We start from the raw sequence: 21,894 nt of genomic DNA, 5'->3' as shown, positions 1-21,894 counted from the left end.
CCCTCCCACCCTCCCTATCCCACCCCTCTAGGCGGTCACAAAGCACCGAGCTGATCTCCCTGTGCTATGCGGCTGCTTCCCACTAGCTATCTACCTTACGTTTGGTAGTGTATATATGTCCATGCCACTCTCTCGCTTTGTCACAGCTTGCCCTTCCCCCTCCCCATATCCTCAAGTCCATTAAGACAGGAACTAGTGTTCTTTTTACGGTCTGTTTAGTGCCATGTTTCTCGAATTTTTGTGCTTTGTGTTGGTGGTTTTGCTGTTTAAAATAGCTCCCCAGCATAGTGCCGAAGTGCTGTCTAGTTTCCTAAGTACAAGAAGGTGGTGATGAGCTTGATGGATTGCTAGATAAGCTTCATTCAAGCGTGAATTTCAGTGCTGTTGCCATGAGTTCTATGTGAATGAATCAACAATGTCTATCAAATAAGGTGTCTTTAAACAGAAACATGCATAAAACAGGGTTAGGTATTGATCACTGGTTGAAAATGTTGTGACCAGAGGCTGCAGGAACTTGACCCTGTATTTCCCTCAGGAGCAAATGGTTCACTGTTCACTCATTCAGTGTTCATTGCAACGTTATAGAATGTAACTGCTGCGGATAACAAGAATCAACTGTCCATCAGCCCATCCCCACCTGTGACCTGAGACTGTCCGTGTTGTGCCAATGTTCACTCATTCAGCCAGTATTTATTCAGCTCTTACTGTGCGCTTGGCTCTGGCCTCGGCATGGAGACTAGAGGAGAGGATTAAAAGTCACCTCTGCTCTCAGGCAGTGTATAGTCTAGTGCCACCTTTCTAGGAGCTGAGCAAAGTGAATAGAAAACATTTCAGAGGAAAGACACTGAAGACAGTATCTGACATTATCATTAAGAGAAGATAATTTGGAATGCGACTTTCAAATGAACAGTCTGAGAGGTGGCCATTGGATTTGGCAATGGGGAAGTGGTTGATGATCTTGACAAAGGGCAGGTTCAGTGGACTGAGGGCGATGAAGCCTGACTGGAGTGGGTTCAAGAGAGGGAGGCAAGAATGTGGAGACAAGCGGGAACAACAATGCTTAGGGAATTTTGTTATAACGGATGTCAGACAGAGAGGCATTAGCGGGAAACAGATGAAGGGTCAAAGGAGGTTTAATTTGTTTGTGTTTTAGGGTGCAAAATATTTCAGGATGTTTGTATGCTGGTGGGAATAACCCTATTGGTCTGTTAGGGGAAATGTGACAATGCAGGGGGAGGAGGGAAAATCTGCAGAGCCGAGTCCTTGAGTAGGGCAGGGAATAGACCTGGGACATGAGGGGAGGGGCCGGCCTTAGCCAGAAGCACAGAGAGCTCATCCACTGGAAGAGGAAGGCAAGCACAGTCTACGGATACAAGTGAAGGGAGAATTAGCAGACTGGGAGGGGAAGGATGCCAGGGGAGACATCGGACTGAGTCTGTTTTCTCCATGAAATGAGAAGCCAGGCATTAGCTAGAAGTGAGCAACAATGAGGTTCGAGAAGAGAGGAGGAAGTAAAACAGAGTCGTCTCAGAAAGTGGGAAAGTAAGCACGGTAGAGTTACAGCTGGCAGCAGATCGGCAGTGCTGAGGGCCCCATTGAATTGTTTTTAATATTACTGATGTAAGATGAATAGCACACATTTAAAGTACATACAATTTGATCAATCTTGACATACGTGTACACTCGTGAAACATCACCACAATTAAGATAGGGAATATATCTGTTTCCTTCAAAGGTTTCCTCATGGCCCTTTGTTATCCCTCCCTCCCTCCCATCTCACCCCAGGCCACCCCTCCTCCCCAGGTGTCCGCTGATCTTCGTGTCACTACAGATTACTTAGCATTTTCTGCTAATTTATATACATTTATATATATACGTGTAATCACACAGCATTCTTTTTCTCTAACTGCTTTTGTTCAACACGATTATTTTGACTCATTCATACTGTTGTGCATATCAGTAGTTTGTTCCTGTTATTGCTGAGTTGTGTTCCATGGTATGGACACACTAAATTTGTTTATCAACTCGGTCAGTTGATGGACATTTGGGTTGTTTCCAGTTTGGGCTATTATAAATAAAGCTGCTATGAACATACATAGACAAGCCTTTATATGGACACATGGTTTCTGTTTTCTTGTGTAAATACCTAGGAATGGAGTGGCTGGATCCCATGGCAGATGTATGTTTAACTTCTTAAAAAAGTGTCACACCATTTCCCAGTGTTTATAAATGTGTAACTGTGTGTGTACATTCCCACCATGAGTATGTTAGTGTTCCAGGTCCTCTGCATCCTGGTAAACATGGTCACTGAGGGTCTGGTGTGGCTGGAGAGTTAATGAGTGAGATTAAAAGAAGAGGTGAGCTGGGAAGATAGGAGGTGGCAGTTAGAGAGGGAAGTGTTTGAAAATGAGTTTTTTTGGAGGAGGTGCCTAGTGTGATGGTGGAGGGTAGGTTGCTGCAGTGGGGAGGAGAACTCGCTGTTTGGAAGTGAGGACATCAAGGAACTGAGAGGCTAGGGGAATAGAAGGTTCATCCGTGCAGATGTTGAAATCACGGAGACTGAGGGCAGGAGCAATGCTGGAGAGCCCGTAGTCAGCCAAGTGTGGGAAGGATGGTGACCAGGAAAATGGCGGTTGGTTGCAGAAAGGAAGAATAGAGGGCAAATCTTCTGAAGAGAATTGCTGGGGAATTTTTATTCATGTAATAAATTTTTTAAATTATGAAATATTTTAGATACCCAGAAGGCCATATATCGTGGATATATAAAACCTCAAGAACATTACCTAGCTGCAATGAATTGGGTATCCCTTGGGCTATGATACTGATGATAAGAGAATATAATAACTACCACTGCTATTAGTGACCGTGTATGGAGGGCAGACTATGTGCTTACTCTGTACTAAGCTCTTAACATTCAATCTGCATTACAATGATCCCCCACAAATGGGTACTGTTATCTCCATTTTATAACTAATGAAACTGGGAGTCAAAGAAAAAAAAAGAAATAGAACATTTCCGCTACCATTTAAACACCCTCAGTGCCCCTTTCAGCTGTACTCTCCCCAACTCTCCACTAAGGTAACCACTAGCCTGATATTTGTACTTATCATCCCTTGTTTTGGTTTATGGTTCACCTCATATTTACTTCTACATGGTTTTGCATGTTTTTGAACTTTATATAAAAATTTCATACTGCGTGAATTCTCTCTGCAGCTTTTTTTTTTTTTTTTTTTTTTTGCGGAACACGGGCCTGTCACTGTTGTGGCTTCTCCCATTGCAGAGCACAGGCTCCTGACGCGCAGGCTCAGCGGCCATGGCTCACGGGCCCAGCCGCTCCGTGGCATGTGGGATCTTCCTGGACCGGGGCACGAACCCGTGTCCCCTGCATCGGCAGGCGGACTCTCAACCACTGCGCCACCAGGGAAGCCCTCTGCAGCTTTTTTTTCCCTCAGTGAATCACTTGTTGATTCATAAGTGAAATCATCATTTATGTTGATCCATGTAGCTGCAGTTTGTTTTTCACTGCATTAAAGTAGTCTTCATAGGAAGAGTCCACAATTTATTTGACCACTCTATTTGGCTTATAATCCCAGATCCTCTCTATTACAAACAATACTCTATGTGTCTCTTAGTTACATGTGTGAGAAGAGTTTCTCCAGGGTAGGTGCTGGATTTTTTTTTTTTTTTTTAAGAGGAGAGAGGAACAAAGATTTGAAATGGCAAAAAGGAGCAAAAAAGGCATTAACTCCTTCTCCAGTCCCAGTGCTGTGTGGGTGTGGAAGTCTGCAGGGTGAAGAGTATTGTTGGAGTGTACTGAGACCTCAGGGTTGCTTTTCTTCCCTTACATCAGGGGCATCCTTACCTGTGGGTTCCCTGTTATTCCCAGGGTGACTTTCCCCCTTGGGTCTAATTTTGCTTTTGATCATCTCCGTATCTTTCAATGTGGATGCAGTAGAACTACAACACAACAAATAATCAAGCCTGACTGGAAATTCAGACTTAATTCAAAAGAATTGTGTCTCCTATTATGCCTATTTTTGTGAGTCTGTCATACATATAACCTTGTAAGTCATCATTATCATCATCTCAAGTCCTTTCTTCATTCTCTTTAATCAATAAGTATTTATCAAGTGTCTTATGTCCTGACACTGTGTGGATTCTGGTAATAAATACCAACATCAACAAGAAAAACCTATTTCCCTGAGTCAGATAAATGAACTCTTGGTACAATTAATGGTTATATCAAAGCTGTTGAAGCATGGTCAGCCTTGGTTTGTGTGGGTTTCTCCTACACCCCAAGTTCCTCCTACACCTCAGCCCTCTCAAATCCACCCCCTGGAGCAGCTTCAGTTAAAAGTAGGGAATGATCAGATGGACTTGATTGGAAGAGTAAAGCATTCAAATGATCACTTGTGCATTATTCTTTAACAAACATATGTGTTAGGAGCTTGGCCAGCATGGCAGGTACAATGGCGAGCAGATAGGCATGGATTATGACTCTGTGGAAGCCACAGTGGGTGAAGCAGACTTTGATCACACATTTAAACAGAATAACAAACCACAGTAAGTACTATGAAAGAAAAGTGCACAGTGTGATGAGAACAAATGATAAGGGATCTGACCCAGCCTGGGAGGGAAGAAAAAGAGGGTAAGCTTCCTAGAGAAACTGGTGCTTGAGTTGAGATCTGAAGAATAAGAGTTCAGTAGGCAAAGGACGGTGGCAGAGGAAGAAGGAGTGTTCCAGCAGAAGGTTCAGCAAGGCCAACGTCAGGAAAGTTTAAATTCATTACCACTAATCTCAAATCGGCCCTCAGGGCTTTCCAGAATGAGAGGGCCAGGAAAAGCAAAGAGCATTGTGGAGTCTAAAGACCAGTTAGATTATTCCTGCTCCAGAGAGCAGATGAACCTCATAAGGACCTGAACTAAATAAAGACTCTTGCCTGCAGACATCTCTTTATTCAGTAAATATGTAGCACCAACAACAAAGTACTGTTCACAGTCCTGAGAAGGGTGGGAAAGGGAGGGCAGCTCAAAGGGCAAATGCAAAGTCGACCCTGCTCTCAAGAAACTCTTGTTTTTCCCACATTTAGATTCCTGATACCCATTGCATTCCAGCAGACCAACCGCCCTGTCCCTGTTGTATACTCGCTCAATACTGAATTTCAGCTCTGCAACAATGAGAAGGTGTTCCTGATGGACCCCAACACATCTGATATGTCACTGGCGGAAATGGATTACAAAGGGGCCTTCTCCAAAGGTAAGTCATTCCCTTCACCCGCAGACAGAGACACCGCTGGACTTAAGAAGCTTTCGGATAGGTCCTTGGACTAGCATCTCTGCTCATTGGCTTTCAGTCAGCTCTCCAGGGAAGATTCCCCCAGCGTTGGTTCCAGGGCAGCCGAGGTTTAGTCCAGGAACAGACCCATATCCTTCCTTCAAGCTATTTCAAAATAAGATCACATTCTTGGTGCGATAATGATCAACAGTGCGGTACTGTGGAAGAGCACTGGTCTGAGTAGTAAGAACACTGGGGTTTCCAACCAGATTCTAACCCACTGTCTGACTTTGGGTAAACTGCTTCACCTCTCAGTTCCTCAGAGAGATTGCAATATGACCCTACTGCCTGCCAGCCTCAAAGCTATGCCAAACATACGTGTCCTCTCCGGCAGGCCTTCTCTACTTGAAATGGCTCCTCTGTCCCCTCCCTGTCCCGAATAGGGTTCCCTTGACTTTCTTCTCCTTCGGGTCTCTCTCTAAATGTTAACCTCCCAATAGACACTTGCCTTGATTTCACCAGCCAATCTAATATAAGCCTTCATGTTTGTCACGTTCACAGAATGCTGTTCATTTTTTATAGCACTTACCACAATTTTTAACATTATAATATATATTTTCCTTTACTTATTTATTGCCTATCTCTACCACTAGACTGTAAATTCCATTAGAACAGAGATTGTGATCAAATACCAAATTTGCACACCATACCACCAGTGCCAAGGTGCTCAATAAATAATTGTTGAATGAATTAATAATAAATGAATCAATCATCTGCCTTTTCTCTCAGTTATCTCTTTCGTCTTTCTCTTACTTTTAATCTTCTGCTCACATCTGTGTTTTTTTCCCTCATCCTAAAAACACATCCTGTAACAGAAAAAGAAAATCTCTCATCCCTACCTCTCCCTCAAACTTCAGCCCATGTTCTCCTTTGCTTTTCTCTGAGAAGCTTCCTGAGGGAGTGGTGAGCACACGCTGTCCTCATGGCCATTCTTCCCAGTCACTCCTCTATCCGTCTGCTGCAGGCTGGGTTTGTCCTACCACGGCTCAGAATCCTCTCCCGTCCATGACACCAAACCTATGGATTTGGACACTTTTTTCCTGTTTGGTTTCCTTTGCACCAGCCTCACCTGACACCATCTTACCTCTCTGGCCACTTCTCACTCTCCGGCCTTGGGTCTCCGTCCTCTGCCCCATCCGTGTTGCTGTGTCCATGTTCCATGCTTGACTCCTGTTCTCACTTCAGTACTACTCCGGTCGTCCCCCTGGCTTGGCTCATCCCTTTACCCTGAGCTCTTCCTAACCTCCTGCTACCCCACAGCCATTCCACAAAAATTGACCTTGTCCCTGGTCCCTCCTGAGCTTCATTTCCACACTTCCACATGCGGACCCAAACTGCCAAACCTCTCCAAGCGGGTGTCGTTCAGACACCTAGAGACGTCTAGAACTGGACTTACCTCCCCCAAGACGTGTTCCTCTCACATCCACTGCCCCACTGACTGCATCACCGTACTCCAGGTGGCCCAGCCAAAGACCTCAGGGCTATCCTCTGCTTCTGGTTGCCTCCTGTATCCCATCTATCATAAGATGAATGGTTCCAACTCCTAGACATTTCTTGAATGCATCCCCTTGCCTCACTGCTATATTTTGGATACCTATTTCTTGCTAGAGCATTAAAATAAGTCCCTACCTGTGATTCTGGTCTCTTTGTCTTCATTCTCCATGTTTCTAAAGCCCAGGTGCGTTGACATTAAGCCCCCGTTTAAAACCTTCCGGCGTTCCCTGTTACTCCTATACTCAAGTCCAGAATCCTCACACCATTAATCAACCTTCCGGGAGTCTCTCCTGCCAGAGCCCTCCCGACGCCCTCCACCCCAATCACTGGCCTACCCAGTGCCATAGTAGACGCTCGGGATGAACATCTGAAGTCAGACGAATTTGTGCTCAAATCCTCCCCACCACGTGTCCCAGATCCGAAACGCTGGACAGGTTATTTAAAATAGGGATAATAATTGAACCTATCTCTTAGGCCCTTGGGAGGATTAAATAAGATACTGTAGGTAAAGAACTTGATGCCCTAGCAGGAACTAAGGAAAAGTACCTACACCGGGGCTGATACCTTTCCAGCATTCCGTATTTTGTACATGGACTTGCTTTTGCCTAGATTGCTCTCCCCAGCTTCTCCCACCCGCCTCAAATGCTCTGTCTGACAAATGCCTACTCATCGTTCAGGATACTGCCCAATGTCATCTCTTCTTTAAATCCTTCCATACCTTTCCTCAGGCAGATTTTTGTGCTCAGCTATATGCTCACTTGATGTTACGTACCTTCCTCTGTTGTACGCAGCAGTATCACATGGAAGTTAATAGTGTGGGTTTTTCGAGACAAAGCACTTTGACTTTGAATCTCACCCTCCCCACTTACTAACTTTGTGACCTTGAACAAGTCACTTAACCACTCAATTTCCTCATCTGTAAAAAATCGTGAGCACTACATGAGTTCTTCCATGGGAAGGAGTTAGTACAGTACCTAGCAAATGGTATGAGTTCGATAAATGTCAGCTATTATTAGCAATTGCTTTGCTTTTATTTCTGCCCTCTCATCGGTGTCTCACTCACCTTCGTATCCCCTGCACGTAACAGAGTGCTTGCCCCACCCTAAATACTTAACATTTACTGATTAAAAGAAGCTATGCATGAATGAATGTGTATTTTAGGGGCACATGGACCCCACAGCTCTTCATAGAAAGGTACTTTTGACTCTATAGGAGCATGTTAAATCCTTCCTATCTTTGACACATTTTTCTCTTTAATCTTAAAGTCTGACCTAATTAATGCCTTGCAATCTTTTCAGGTCAAATCCTTTATGGCCGAGTACTTTGGAATCCAGAACAAAACCTTAATTCTGCTTACAAACTCCAGCTGGAGAAGGTCTATCTTTGTACCGGCAAGGATGGCTACGTGCCTTTCTTTGATCCCACGGGGACAATCTACAATGAAGGGCCACAGTATGGATGCATTCAGCCAAACAAACACCTAAAACACAGATTCCTGCTGCTGGTATGCTAACTGTTAGGGTTAAAGGGCTGACACACGAGTAGCTTTCCTCAGCTATGATTTTTGCCTGAAGCAGATAGAACCCCACTCTTGATGGTTTTCTACAGATATTGTTGTTGTTACTTCTATCAGCTTAATGTTAGTATTGGGTTGGCCAAAAAGTTCGTTCGATCTTATGAAAAAGCCCGAACGAACTTTTGGCTAACTCGATACATATTACCAACTGTGAAGGTTTGGTGGGTAACAAGACAAGCTGTTACTGATGTTCTAGGCAGAGGAAAGTCTAAGCCAGTGTTTCTCGAAGTGTGTCCCAGAAACCCCTGAACATCCCCAATATTCTTTCAGGGCGTCCACAAGGTCAGAACTACTTTCATAATGATATGATGATGCTTGCCTTTTTCATACTCAGTCCCTCATGAGTGCCAAGAGTACGAAGGTTTCATTGATAGGGATTCAGATTCGACATTGTGACTAATCTTTAGAAAAAAATACCACTTACTGAGCTTTGATTTAGTATCCAAAAAGAATATCCATAATTATCTGAAAAAGTTATTCAAACATTTCTCTGTCTTCCAACTACATAGCTTATGTGAGGCCAGATTCTTCATATACTTCAGCCAAAACAACATGTCACAACAGATTGAATACAGAAGCAATTGTGAGAATCTGGTTCTTTAACAGAGATTTGCAAAAATGTAAAACAATGCCAGCTCTCTTTTTGGGAGGTGGGTGTGAATACAGACATTTTCACTAAAAAATATGTTACTTATGTTAACATGTAGTGAGTTTCTCACTTCTATTTTAAAATGAATTAGTAAATGCATTTTTTTAATTGTTAATTGTAACATAATTACAGTGTTAATTTTAATGCAGTAAATATTGATAGATATCAGTCACATAAAATGAAACTTTGGGGGGAGGTGGTCCTTAATTTTTATGTTCTGAGACCAAATAGCTTGAGAATTGTTGGTCTAGGCTCTCTCACCCATTGGGTTTTGAGATCACAGAGGCCACCAAGTGTCCTCCCCTGAAGAGGGCAGTCGGTGCCCAGAGGCAGCGGTCAACTTAAGGAGAGGGCTCCTGCGGCATGTGCCCTCCTGACCCGACCCAAAGGAGGAGTGGAGAGTACCTTTCTCCTCCCAGTGACTGCCACCTGCCAGCTCAGTGGTTCCGTCTTTCTAAATCTTGCGTTTCTTTTTTCTGAAATCCTAGGACCGCAGTCAGCCAGAGGTAACGGACAAGTACTTCCACGACGTGCCCTTTGAAGCCCACTTTGCTTCTGAGTTGCCTGATTTCCACGTGGTCAGTAGCATGCCAGGCGTGGACGGATTTACTCTGAAGGTGGACGCACTCTATAAGGTGAGTGTGATGAGAAGAATAGAAGCACAGGATCAAGGTCACTTTAAAGGTTACAAAAAGGAGGATGACATCATCTCTTGGATGTCAGTTTCTTTTTATAGCATTCTTCCTGGCAGGTCTTTTTTTATTGTTGTTAAGCTCATCATTCAGCCAAAACTTTACCGTCTATCCAATAGACCAATAAAATTCTTTAATTTGCATATACTCACTCATCATGGCTCTTCGCCGCACCAGCTGATTTTCACAGGCATGTGGAAATATTTAACAAACTCATAAATACAATTCAGTAATTTAGAATGGCAAGAATTACTAGTGTTCAATAAGCAAAAATACTCTAAGTCCCAGTAATAAAAATAAACTTCCAAGATCAAATTCCACTCTTCTCTGTCTCCCAATAGTAAGCCATGACCTTGGATTTCAGAACTATTATCACTCTTCAGAAGTTATTTCAAAATCATGGAGGGTTTCCATGGGGGCAGATGAGAGGGAAATAAAACTTGATGACATAACTCAGGGGAGGATCCAAGAAGTGTTAAGATTTAGCAGATTTTTGTCAAGTATCTGTGTATTATGCACAGAGTAGGTGGTTAGTGAATATTTGTTGAATGACTATTTTAGCTAAAGTTCATCAATAAATAGTAAACTGGCATAGAAAACAATAAAAGGTACTGGGAATAAATGTGATTATTAATACTATTACTCCACTGCTATCAATAAAGGCCAACACATCATAAGTGATGACTGAGCTAAAGAAACCCTGAAAGGTAAATTCTTAGGGCTATTTCATGCACAGATAGTGAAACTGAAAAAAAAATGTGAATATCTGACCCAAGATCACCTGAATGTGGAAATAAAACAGGACCCCAAAATATTCGGTTCAGTTCTCTATTCACAGACACCAACCATGGCTAATGCTTTTCTTTTTTTTTCTTTTTTCTTTTTCTTTTTTTATTTTTTTACTTCATCAAAACCTTTCTGCTACAGTTACAGTGGCATATTTACTAATCTTTAAATGCGCCATACATAGTCTTATCTCAACCTTTTTTTTAAAGGGTGCCAGTTATGGTCTGATTTATTCCATGACTTTAAAAGCAAGAGGTTCTTTAGTGGATCAGTTTCCTTTCTTTGTTTTTTTTTTTTTTTTTGCGGTACGCGGGCCTCTCACTGTTGTGGCCTCTCCCGTTGCGGAGCACAGGCTCCAGACGCGCAGGCTCAGCGGCCATGGCTCACGGGCCCAGCTGCTCCGCGGCATGTGGGATCCTCCCGGACCGGGGCACAAACCCGTGTCCCCTGCATCGGCAGGCGGACTCTCAACCACTGCGCCACCAGGGAAGCCTCCTTTCTTTGTTTTAATTGAAACACATTTGATATACCATATTATGTTCTTTTCAGGTGGACTCCAGTGGCAAGAATTACTTGCAGTGATTTGACATTTGCATACGTTATGAAATGATCAATGTGATAAGTCTAGTAACCATCTGTCCCCATACAAAGCTATTACAGTATCATTGGCCATGTTCCTTATGCTGTGTATTACATCTCCTGGCTTATTTATTTGATAACTGGAGGTTTGTACCTCTTAAGCCTCTTCACGTATTACAGTGCTCCCCACACCCTCCTCCCTCTGGCGACTACCCATTTGTTCTCTGCATCTATGAGACTGTTTTCATTTTGTTTTGTTTGTTTGTTTTGTTTTTCAGATTCCACACATAAGTGAAATCATATGGTATTAGTCTTTCTCTGTCTAACTTATTTAACTTAGCGTAATGCTTTCTAGGTCCATCCGTGTTGTCACAACTGGCAAGATTCTTTTTTATGGCTGCATGGTATATCTATATACACACACACACCCCCCACATCTTTTTCCATTCATCTGTTGATGGACAGTTAGGTTGTTTCCATATCTTGGCTACTGTAAGTAATGCTGCTTCAAACACTGGTGTGGCTAATGCTTTTCTTGAAACCGTTTATCTATTGGGGCTTGTGGTGGGCAGCTGTCTTTCCATTGCCTTTCCTCAGAGGTGGCCTGTGGGCAGCAATGACATGTTCGCTTTGTCTCGCCATCTCCTCCTTCTGCAGGTGGAAGCCGGACACCAGTGGTATCTCCAGGTGATCTACGTCATTGGACCTGACACCATCTCAGGTCCCAGGGTCCAGCGCTCTCTCACGGCCCCTCTGAGGCGCAACCGAAGGGACCTGGTGGACCCCAGTGGCTGGCTGACCCTTGACGAGTCCCTCATCTATGACAATGAAGGGAACCAAGTCAAGAATGGCACCAATATGAAGTCGCTGAATCTGGAGATGGAAGAGCCAGCTGTAGCTGCTTCTCTATCCCAAACCGGGGCGTCTATCAGCAGCGCCCTTGCTGCCATCATGCTCCTACTTCTGGTGTTTTTGGTGGCTTGTTTCATCACCAGGAAACGCCAGAAACAGAGGAAGAAGCCGCCCACGGGGGACATTTTGGAGGAATACCCTCTGAATACCAAGGTGGATGTGCCCAAGAGGGGCCTGGACAGGGTGGAGAAGAACGTGGACAGACAGTACTGCACTGTGCGGAACGTCAACGTACTCAGTGAAACCGAGGGTGCTTATGTGTTCAAAGGTGCTAAAGTAAAAAAATTGAATCTGGAAGTCAGAGTTCACAACAATTTGCAAGACGGAACAGAAGTTTAATGGAGGAGATCCATGAGTATTTTTTTTCTAAAATCATTTTTATAAAACGGGGGAAAATACTGGTATTTTTATAATCTCGCTGATTGAAAAGGGAAAACTATAGCTTTGAGTGGCGGAGGCACACATCACATGCATCAGCTCACAGCTGAGCTACCTCATTAAACAAAGAACCACTGAGACCCCAGAGGATGGAAGTAGTTCTTTCCGTGGATCCCATTAACCATGTCAGCAGTGACAAATTGTTCCTTCTGTAAGGCTGATCTTAGAAAGCCAGTGTCTGGTGTTAGGACAGGAGTGAGCTCCACAGCTGGTGGAGCTCAGAGGGCTGGGGGTGTACCAGGCAGGTCTCAGAGGGAGAGAGACAGGGATGCAGGGCCTTTGGTCTCCTCCCCCCACTCCAGCTCCCTTCTGCTTGAGATTTTCCTTGGCCTCTGCACAGCAGAGTTCACGTTGCTGACACCCAGGTTCTGCTCAGAATTCTGCTAATCAGCACCTGTGTGTCTGCTCGTGTGTCCACTTGACAACCTGCCCTCCATGGCTTCTGATCGTACCTTGCATCACCAGCCCTTTTCACCTGGGAGTTCAAAGTGGTCTGGACTAGAGCATTTCTCCACAACTCAAGGGAGAAACCTCAGCCTCGCCTGCCAGGCATCAGGCACAGTGGAACCCTCCTTATGGAGGGGGGGACTGAAACCTGGGGAAAGGAGGGACCTGGCAGGCGCCTCAGAGAACATCAGTGATGCCCTGCACCCTAGGCCCAGGGGGATGCCCTTGTGCCCGGCTGGTTTACACTGCAGCCAGGACACATCAGACATCCTCCCTGACAAAGGATGCCACCAGGCAAGATTGCCGCACTGTGGCCTTTTTATTCAGCATTGCTGTGGATGCTTGAAACACCTACCACAGTTCCTGCTACCCCAGGCTTTTCCCAGTCCAATAACAGACAAGCCGTGTGCTTCGCTAGCTGTGGGGTTTTTATTTTGTTAGGGCTGCAGAAAAGTCAGAGATTCATTTGAATAAAGCAAATTGGGAGAAAGCTCAGGCCAGAACGAAATCAGAGTTAATGGATGCCAACTAGTCATCATAGCAGAAAAGTACTCGTACTCACAGTAGAAAAGTACTAGTACTCCCAGCAGATAAAGTACTGGTACGGCAGATAAAGTACTAGTACAGCAGATAAGGGCACCGTTCCTGGTACAGTGTTTCAGGGATTTCTCTTTCGGGGGTTCTTTTTTTGGTAGCTCAGGCACTTATTTTATTATATCAGCACATGACAAGGCCATGGACACATGGCTTTAAAGTGATTTCGTGTTCAAATAGCAGCTTGACGATGTACGTAGTGTGCGCACCGCTTGCTTTTGTGTTTCAGTTTTGTTTCTGCCGTATTGGCAAAAATATAAGCATGCATGTCGTGTTATTTTGAACTGCAGGCACCATTCCATTGTTCAGGAGTAAGAGACACGTCCCCTTCCTGATGCATGGCACGCTGTAATCACTGAGCAGATCACAGAGCATTCACATTGTGTAATATTTGTATTAGGATGACCCTAGCTCTTTGAGAACATTCCACACTGGAAATACTTTGGTCCTAAAAGCTAGAAAGAATGAACCGTGAAAGGTTTTAGGCATCTCAGCCAGAATCCAAGCTCCTTGAGAGAAGGGCGGGTGTGAGCCGTGCCTTGGGTTCTCCAGCAGTGCCTTGTGCACAGCAAGCGCTCCAGGAATATTTATTCAGTAAACAAATGAATGGTGTCATGGGTGAATGATAGAGGAATCGATTTAGGGAGGGGAGGAGAGAGACTGTGGTGGCAATATCACAAGGGTAAGTAGAGGGGGAAAAAAAACTATCTCTTCTACTTGGATTATAAAATAATCTCATTGGAGCAAAGAAGCACCACTTGACATAGGCATGAATCTGGCAGTGGGCTTGAGGAGGACTGAACAGAAAAGCTGTAATAATGTATTAGCAGGAGGTGAGACTGTGAATCATTCTCCAGAGCAGGACATTTAGAGGAAAGTCTGACTTAGCAACTCCGAGCTGAGCACAAAGTTTGCAGGAGAAGATGAGTTGGAGTGAGTGAGCCCAGAACCTGATACTCCTGACTGCTCAGATGCTACTCGAGGCCAGCTTGGGTGTTAGGGCTGGAACTTCTGTATTGGACTCACGAACACCCAAAACTGGTGTCTCATGGCTGGAGAGCTCATCAGCTGAGCATGGAATCCTCTCCGGAACAACCTAGAAAGTTGATGCTAATTCTGCAAGGACAGGAAGCCAGTTGCTCATGGAGCAACGTTCGATTGGGCCTGTTGTTTAGCACTGCTCCTCGGTCCCTGAATGCTTGCACGTTGAAGCAGCAACTTTCCACTTGCTCGAATAGTCTTCTTGCACTGCCCTTCTCTTCCTGCTAAATAGGGCACGTGGGTGGGCAGAATGTAGACAGATGGCAGAACGGAGCCAGTGCGGGGAGGAGTGGAGACTGATCTCAGAGTGCTCCTAGCAGCCTCCGTGGAACAGTTCTCGAATGACACGAGCAGCATCGCTGAGGACTGTGAGATAGTGAGTTATCAGCGTGAAAGGAAAGCCCTTGGGTATCCCCGCCTCCCTTCCTTTCTATCCCCCACCACATACACTTTATTGAGTGCTGACCCTTCCCTAGTGGACGCACACTTGTGAAATAGAAATCGCTCCGAGATGTACAACTGAGATGTACTTCTTTGATACAGAATTTTTCATTTCTTTTATGTTTTATACTTCATACTGGGAAGCAGAGAACTTGGTGACTGATGTGCAGTTATACTTCAGCCAAAGCTCTCCTTTCGGTTTTTCTAACTTGCTCACTAAGGCCTTGTGTGTGTTTTACTAACCCTTTATACCACGTCTTTAGGTGAGAAGGAACAAAAGACCCTCAGGGGTTGCTATTTGCTATCACATGCTGGCTGTGAAGGCTAAAAGATAGAAGAGTCTGCACCTTTGCCCTTAGATTGTACCCCAGGCCTCCTGGCAGACTCACACAGATTCTTACAGGTAGATGCAGAAAAAGTGTTGGGATGTGTTTTGCAGTTTTACAATAGTCAGTCTCGGTGTCCCACAGGTATTCATTCTTCTTGGATACGACACACCTGCTCAGACTTGAGTAAAACATCCGTGGTGCTGTCAACCTGATTTCTTGACTCTGAAATGATCTTTGTATTTCCAATACCAATCTGTGTGTTATGAATTTCTGATTTCTCCAATAGCATATGCCACTATATAAATTTGTATTCATAAACGACAGTCTGGTTGTGGTTTTTTTGCTGTGTTCATCTCATTAGATTCTTCATCTCATTAATGTAAGACAATGCCATTGAGATGGCAAAATCATTCAAAAATTTGAGACAAAGGTTTTTGGAGAAAATCCCCTTGAAGGGGTTGCATCTGAGACACTCACTACTTGTGCTAAGATCAAGAATAAATTACCTATCCCCATATTATCATAGTTCTTCTTTTGCAATCTGTTGAAACCCCAGAACAAAGAGGAGTAACTAAAATCTCCGTGTGCAATACAATAAGATGATTATTTACGCTATATTTATCATCATCAAACCTGCTCATGACACTTGATATAGTGTGAAAATGGCTATGTCCTTCTGTACAGGCACAAAGATTTGTTAAGTGTCCGTGACTCACCCTGGAGATGACCAAAGCTCCAAATAAGAATTTATTGGCTCGTGCGGGAAAAATGGCAGAGTCAGAATGAAACTTAGCCCAGGCATTCTGCAAGCCTGTGCCTCTGTCCCCTCTGGGAAACCAGTGACAGTGGCCAGCAGGGCTCTGCTGGCATCCTTTGATGGCACATCTGCAAACCCAGCAAGACTTGAAAAAGCATTTTTTCATGAAATCTGGGGAAAGGATGCCACAACCAAACCTGGGATTTCCTTAGATGCTGTCGTGGGCTTCGTGTAAACTTTACTTCCTCACGATTTCCTATGATTGTCCCTTGCCTAACAGCAGGCTCTAAGCCCTGGGGTGCATTTCTCCCATGTAGAAGCTGTATCAGGAGCCAATCTATGAATTGTTAGGACTGGCTATGAAAATGCTTCCTGAGACCTGAAATTTCATGGCCATACAATGTAGGAAACTTGGGGGTAAGTGGCAGAAAATGAGTTCTCATTTAGATTTTGCAATATCTCACAGACTAGGGTTTTGAAGAAACATAACGAGAACAGGAGAGGGAGACTATTGAGAATATCCTACTAGATTCAACCCCATGAAATTCCTAATTTTATAAGTTAAAAATAGTCCAGTATCAGTAGTTTACACTGCTCAACTTAATATTAAGATGCCACAGTGAGTAATAAAGATTCTATCCCCAAATGAGCCTGAGATAGCTCTAAGCAGGAGCCCTTTCAATGGCTTACTGAGTAGCTAGTGGCCCAGGTAAAGTCCTAGAAACAATATCAATAACGTTTCGGGCACATCTGCCAATCAAGAGCAATGACTTCTTCACCTTCTCTACCTCATTCAGTCCTGGTGAAATAGTTGTAGGTCACTGTCCTGGATAATTTTCTTTGAAAGTTCCATATGAATCCCAGAATTTCAAGTCTTTGCACAAACTGATGTTGCTTGAAAATGGTCCAAAGCTCCTATAACTCTAATTTAATGCTCGTCCCGAAAATTCAGTCACTTGATTGATACAACAAAATAGACCCATGGTGCAACTCTCTCTAAAAAAACTAGCAGAAGGTTATCCCCATGCTCATTTTGGTTTCAGGCTACCAAGCTCCAAGACCAGCAAATTATAAAAGTTTATTAGAATCCCAGACTGGGAGAGTTTCTGTAAATTGTTTAAAACAAAAAGGTTTCAAGATGCCTCCCTTAAACATTCTCACTAAAGGAATGTTTCCAAAATGAACCAATCGCCTATACTAGTAACACACAAAAGTCCCTGCGCTGCTTATTCTGTTTGCCTTCACACCAATTCTCTGCCCTGTTTATGCTCCAGGAAACAGACTTCCCGAAATTGCTTCTCTGAGACTTTCTTGCACCCTTGGCTTTTGGTTGAGATTGGCCAAATGGAGACATTGATGGGAAAGAAGTTAAGGTGTCTATCCCTCCCCACTGCCTTGCTGTGGTTCTGGCAGTGCCTGCATCCCTCCTGGGCCACAGGTCCTGTTGGGCAGCCCCCTCCCACTATCCCTGTCCTTGAGGCTCTGACAACACCGTCCCTCACTTGCCCATGCAGACCTAGAGGTAGCCATGCTTTCATCCTGTCTCTAGTCCTCTGGCTTCATCACCCCTGTGGATTCCTTTAACTTAACCCAGCCCATGCTTCCACAGAGTCCCTTTTTTAAACTATTTATTCAAACCCTTTTAGTTTGCTATTTCTCTTCTGCCAGAACTATAATAGAGTCCTTATATTCAGTGTCATTTGATTATAATTTTCTAATATAAATCAGAAATAATTAATCACTTGAACTCAAATCCTGTCTTAATTTTAAATTTGCCCATTATTATAATCAGTGGCACGCTGATAAATATTTCACATCCAGCTTTTGGTGTCTGGGAAGGCCTGATTGGAAGCATTTGCTGGCTTTTGTGTTGTATATGCCCTCACCATGGCAGAATTTAACCTAATTTCACTGAACATGGAGATGGGAAGAGATACACAAGAACACAAGTTGATATAACATTTCTACCACACAGATAAAGTAAACATAAATAACCTCGAGATCATCAATAACAGTAAAATGTCAAGGAATTAGAAAGTTTGAGTACCTTTGCTTTTAACATAATGTATTCAATTGTGTTTATTTGATATAAATTTTAATAATGGCTCTGTTTACTTGCAAAACTCCTGAAAGTTTAGCAATCGGCTCTCTCATGCTGGGCCGGCTCAGCTCACAACTGTGAGAGAAAACATAATATCCACAACCGCTTGGTCAATTTAACCTGCTTTTGTTAGTTTTTCCCTCACATTTTACTATACATTTAAAATATACCTCAATAACTTTGCTACATTTGACTCTCAAATTGTTCTTTTTAGCAGAAAGAAAAGGTAATATAGGAAAATTAGCTTCTTGTAAAACTACCAAGTGGTTCAATGTATTCAGAGTGGTGAAAGTTTCATCAAACAATTTTTTCTGTTTTTTTTTTTTTTTCTGGATGACTATAAACCTGGTTTCTGGGATCCTAGCATTTATCATTATTATCATTTTATCACCTAACATTTACTTCTGAGAAAATTCATCTGTTGAGGGAAAAGTATTAATTTTATAAATACACTATAGCATGATTCTAGTCTAAATGGTGGTAACTGGGCAGTTGTTACAACTAGAAAACCTCAAAAAAAAACAGTGCCTTTTATTTTAAAGTTGCCATCCTGAAACCAAAGTGTTCAACGCTGAACCTGGAATAATTAAAATAAATCCTACACGTAAACACCACCTGTTACTCATTTCCTTCTGGCTATAAATCCAGCTTTATTACTTCCTGGTTGTGTGGGACAGAACTTGTAGAAGTTACTGAATCCCTCTAAGCCTCCCTCTGTATTTTCAAAATAGAGTAATCACACCTAATTTAAGCTGGTCTGTAGACTTGAAATAAGACCATTCAATTATTCAATTAAAATTTGGCTCTGATAGGATGATCTAACTGCACTGCTTGGAAGGCAGCAGTAAACAACACCCAGTGTAGGTCGTGCCCAGAGATGTTCCTATTCATTTCCTCTTGCTGCTGCAACAGATTACCACAAATTCAGTGGCTTAAAACAACACGAACATGTTAGCTTACAGTTCTACAGGTCAGAAGTTCAAAATGGGTCTTACTAGGCTAAATTCAAGGTGTTGACAGGCTGCATTCCATCTCAAGGCTCCCGGGGAGAAACCATTTCCTTCCCTTTTCCAGTTTCTAGAGACCACCTATGTTCCTTAGATCATTACCCGCTCCCATCTTCAAAGCCAGCAATGACCAGTTGAGCTTTCTCATTGTATCGTCTCTCTAGTTCAGATTCTGCTTGCCTCTTCCCCACTCAAAGACCCTTGTGATTACATTTGGTCCACATCATCCAGGATAATTTCTTTATGTTAAGGTCAACAGATTAGACTTACATGTGGAATCTAAACTATGACACAAATGAACTTATCTATGAAACAGAAACAGATTCACAGACACAGAGAATAGACTTGTGGTTGCCAAGGGGGAGGGGGACTGGGGAAGGGATGGATTGGGAGTTTGGGGTTAGCAGATGCAAATTATTATATATAGAATGGATAAACAACAAGGTCCTATTGTACAGCACAGGGAACTATATTCAATATCCTTTAATAAACCATATGGAAAAGAATATGAAACAAATAAGTTCAGCTGATTAGCAAACTTAATTCCATCTGCAACCACAATTCCCCCTTGCCGTGTAATGTAACATATTCACAGATTCCAGGGGTTGTTGGACATCTTTGGGGACCATTACTCTGCCTACAATGTATGCCTATCATAATATGGGGCAGAGTTTTGAACCACAGAAGCCAGAACCCCCAAACCACTAGCCCCCTCCTGCTGCTGCTGTAAACCAGCAGATTGTCTCTTTTGCTCAAAAATTTACTTTCAGAAATGGAAGGGACCCACTCAGCGCATGCACCCATTTAGTCTGTATGTCTTCCCTGTCTGCTGAGCTGACAGGGGTCATGAGTAATGCCAGTTTCAGTTGGCAGAGAATGTGTACTTGGCTTTGGAGCCAAGGTGCTTGGGTTTGAATCTCAGCTACATGATTTGCTGCCTATGTAACCTTGGGCCAAGGTCTTATTCAGGCTGTACAGTTTACGCAGCTCTTAAAAATGATACAGAATAGGACCTACCGCATCTGGTTGGGGTGAAAACTAAATAAGATGATGTGTGCAAAGTATTTAGAACAGTGTAATGGGTACTGAAAAAAAATGTTAGCTAAATTGTTGATTATTTTGTAGTCCCAAACACCAAAATAATATTTGGCTTAGTGGTTGAGTTTTTTCCCCAAGGAAACTCTGATTTCCATGCCTAACACTCTCCTGGGGTCTAGAGACTCTCAATATTTCTACCTGTCCCCAGACCTGAATATTGGATGTAGTCGTCCTTGTTCCTCCATTTGACAAAGCGTGGCCATGTCGCTAGCTCCCAACTCCCCCCCAGTGCCTCTCTGTATGCTGCTAAGATGGGTTAGCTTACTGTTCAGAACTATCCCCTCACTGCCCTACCCCCAATGGGAAAAGTATACTTCCCCCTCCTTCGCCATTGGGCTCAGTCCTGTTACTTGCTTTGACCAATAGGATGTTAGCAGCAGTGACGCAAGCAAGGGCTTGAGACATGCGTACATAGTTGGGTGCGCCCTCTTGTACTCTGACGTCACCAGGAGAAGAACTTCCTCCAAGTAGCTGTTGCCCCTTCAGCCAGAATGGACCCAGAATGGACCTGTGAAGCAGAGACACCTCAGCCATCCTGCAGAGCTGAGAGAATACATAAATGATTTGTTTTAAGCCCCTGTGTTTGAGGGTAGTTTGTTATATAGCATTATGGTGGTGGCAGCTAACTGATACATTTGTTCATCCTCTTAAGAGTTTTCACAATACAGCCCTGATTAAAAAGTAATCATTGGGGCTTCCCTGGTGGTGCAGTGGTTAAGAATCTGCCTGACAGTGCAGGAGACACGGGTTCGAGCCCTGGTCCAGGAAGATCCCACATGCCACGGAGCAACTAAGCCCGTGCGCCACACTACTGAGCCTGCGCTCTAGAGCCCACGAGCCACAACTACTGAGCCTGCATGCTGCAACTACTGTAGTCCACGCGCCTAGAGCCCGTGCTCGGCAAAAGAGAAGCCACCCCTATGAGAAGCCCGCGCACCGCAAGGAAGAGTAGCTCCCACTTGCCTCAACTAGAGAAAGCCCGTGCAGCAACGAAGACCCAACAGATCCAAAAATAAATAAATTAATTAAAAAACAAAATACTAATCATTGAACTAAACTAATTTGTATGCCTGTTCACATCTTCTCCTAGTAACCAATCACTCCCTATGCCATACAGTCAAAAATTTCTCCCTTTCTATCCTTATTTTATTTTCAAATGGTAATGTCATCAATTCACACACCTGTGAACAAGAAGCTGTATAAAATAATGTTCATTGCAGCATTATTCAAAGTAGCAAAATATTGAAACGTAATACCCATGATCAGGAGAATGAGGAACAAACCATGATATAGCCATAAAATGGAATACTATACAGCACTTAAAATAAATGATGAACAATTGCTACTAGAATAGCTAGCATTGAACAGAAAGAGCCAGTGGCAGAATATACATCATGATACCATATATTTAAAGTTTAAAAATCTGCTAAAGAGTATCATATGTTTATGGCTATATCAATATTTTGAAACAAGTATAACAACATGCATGAGAATAATAACACTGTGATTACTACTGGGTTATCTTTGGAGAAAGAGTGAGGGAAATGGGTCAGGAAAAGCACAAAAGGAACATCAATTGTACCAACATACCTTTTAAACTGTCTTGAAAACATTCTAA

General features: G+C 43.3%; 1 protein-coding gene across 1 annotated transcript in view; it reads left to right on the top strand.

The window, feature by feature from the left end:
- The window catches only part of FRAS1 (Fraser extracellular matrix complex subunit 1), a 467,475-nt gene extending 451,844 nt beyond the window's left edge, over nt 1–15,631 (top strand). Inside the window, exons 71-74 of the mRNA XM_060147971.1 lie at nt 5,091–5,257; nt 8,128–8,333; nt 9,543–9,689; nt 11,769–15,631. Coding sequence (XP_060003954.1) covers nt 5,091–5,257; nt 8,128–8,333; nt 9,543–9,689; nt 11,769–12,362 — 1,114 coding nt within the window. The 3' untranslated portion in view covers nt 12,363–15,631. The remainder of the gene's footprint in view (nt 1–5,090; nt 5,258–8,127; nt 8,334–9,542; nt 9,690–11,768) is intronic.
- The last annotated feature ends 6,263 nt before the right edge of the window (nt 15,632–21,894 follow it).

The sequence above is a fragment of the Lagenorhynchus albirostris genome, chromosome 4 (assembly GCF_949774975.1).
Source record: "Lagenorhynchus albirostris chromosome 4, mLagAlb1.1, whole genome shotgun sequence".
NCBI lineage: Eukaryota > Metazoa > Chordata > Mammalia > Artiodactyla > Delphinidae > Lagenorhynchus > Lagenorhynchus albirostris.
This window is presented reverse-complemented; position numbering and strand designations above follow the sequence as displayed.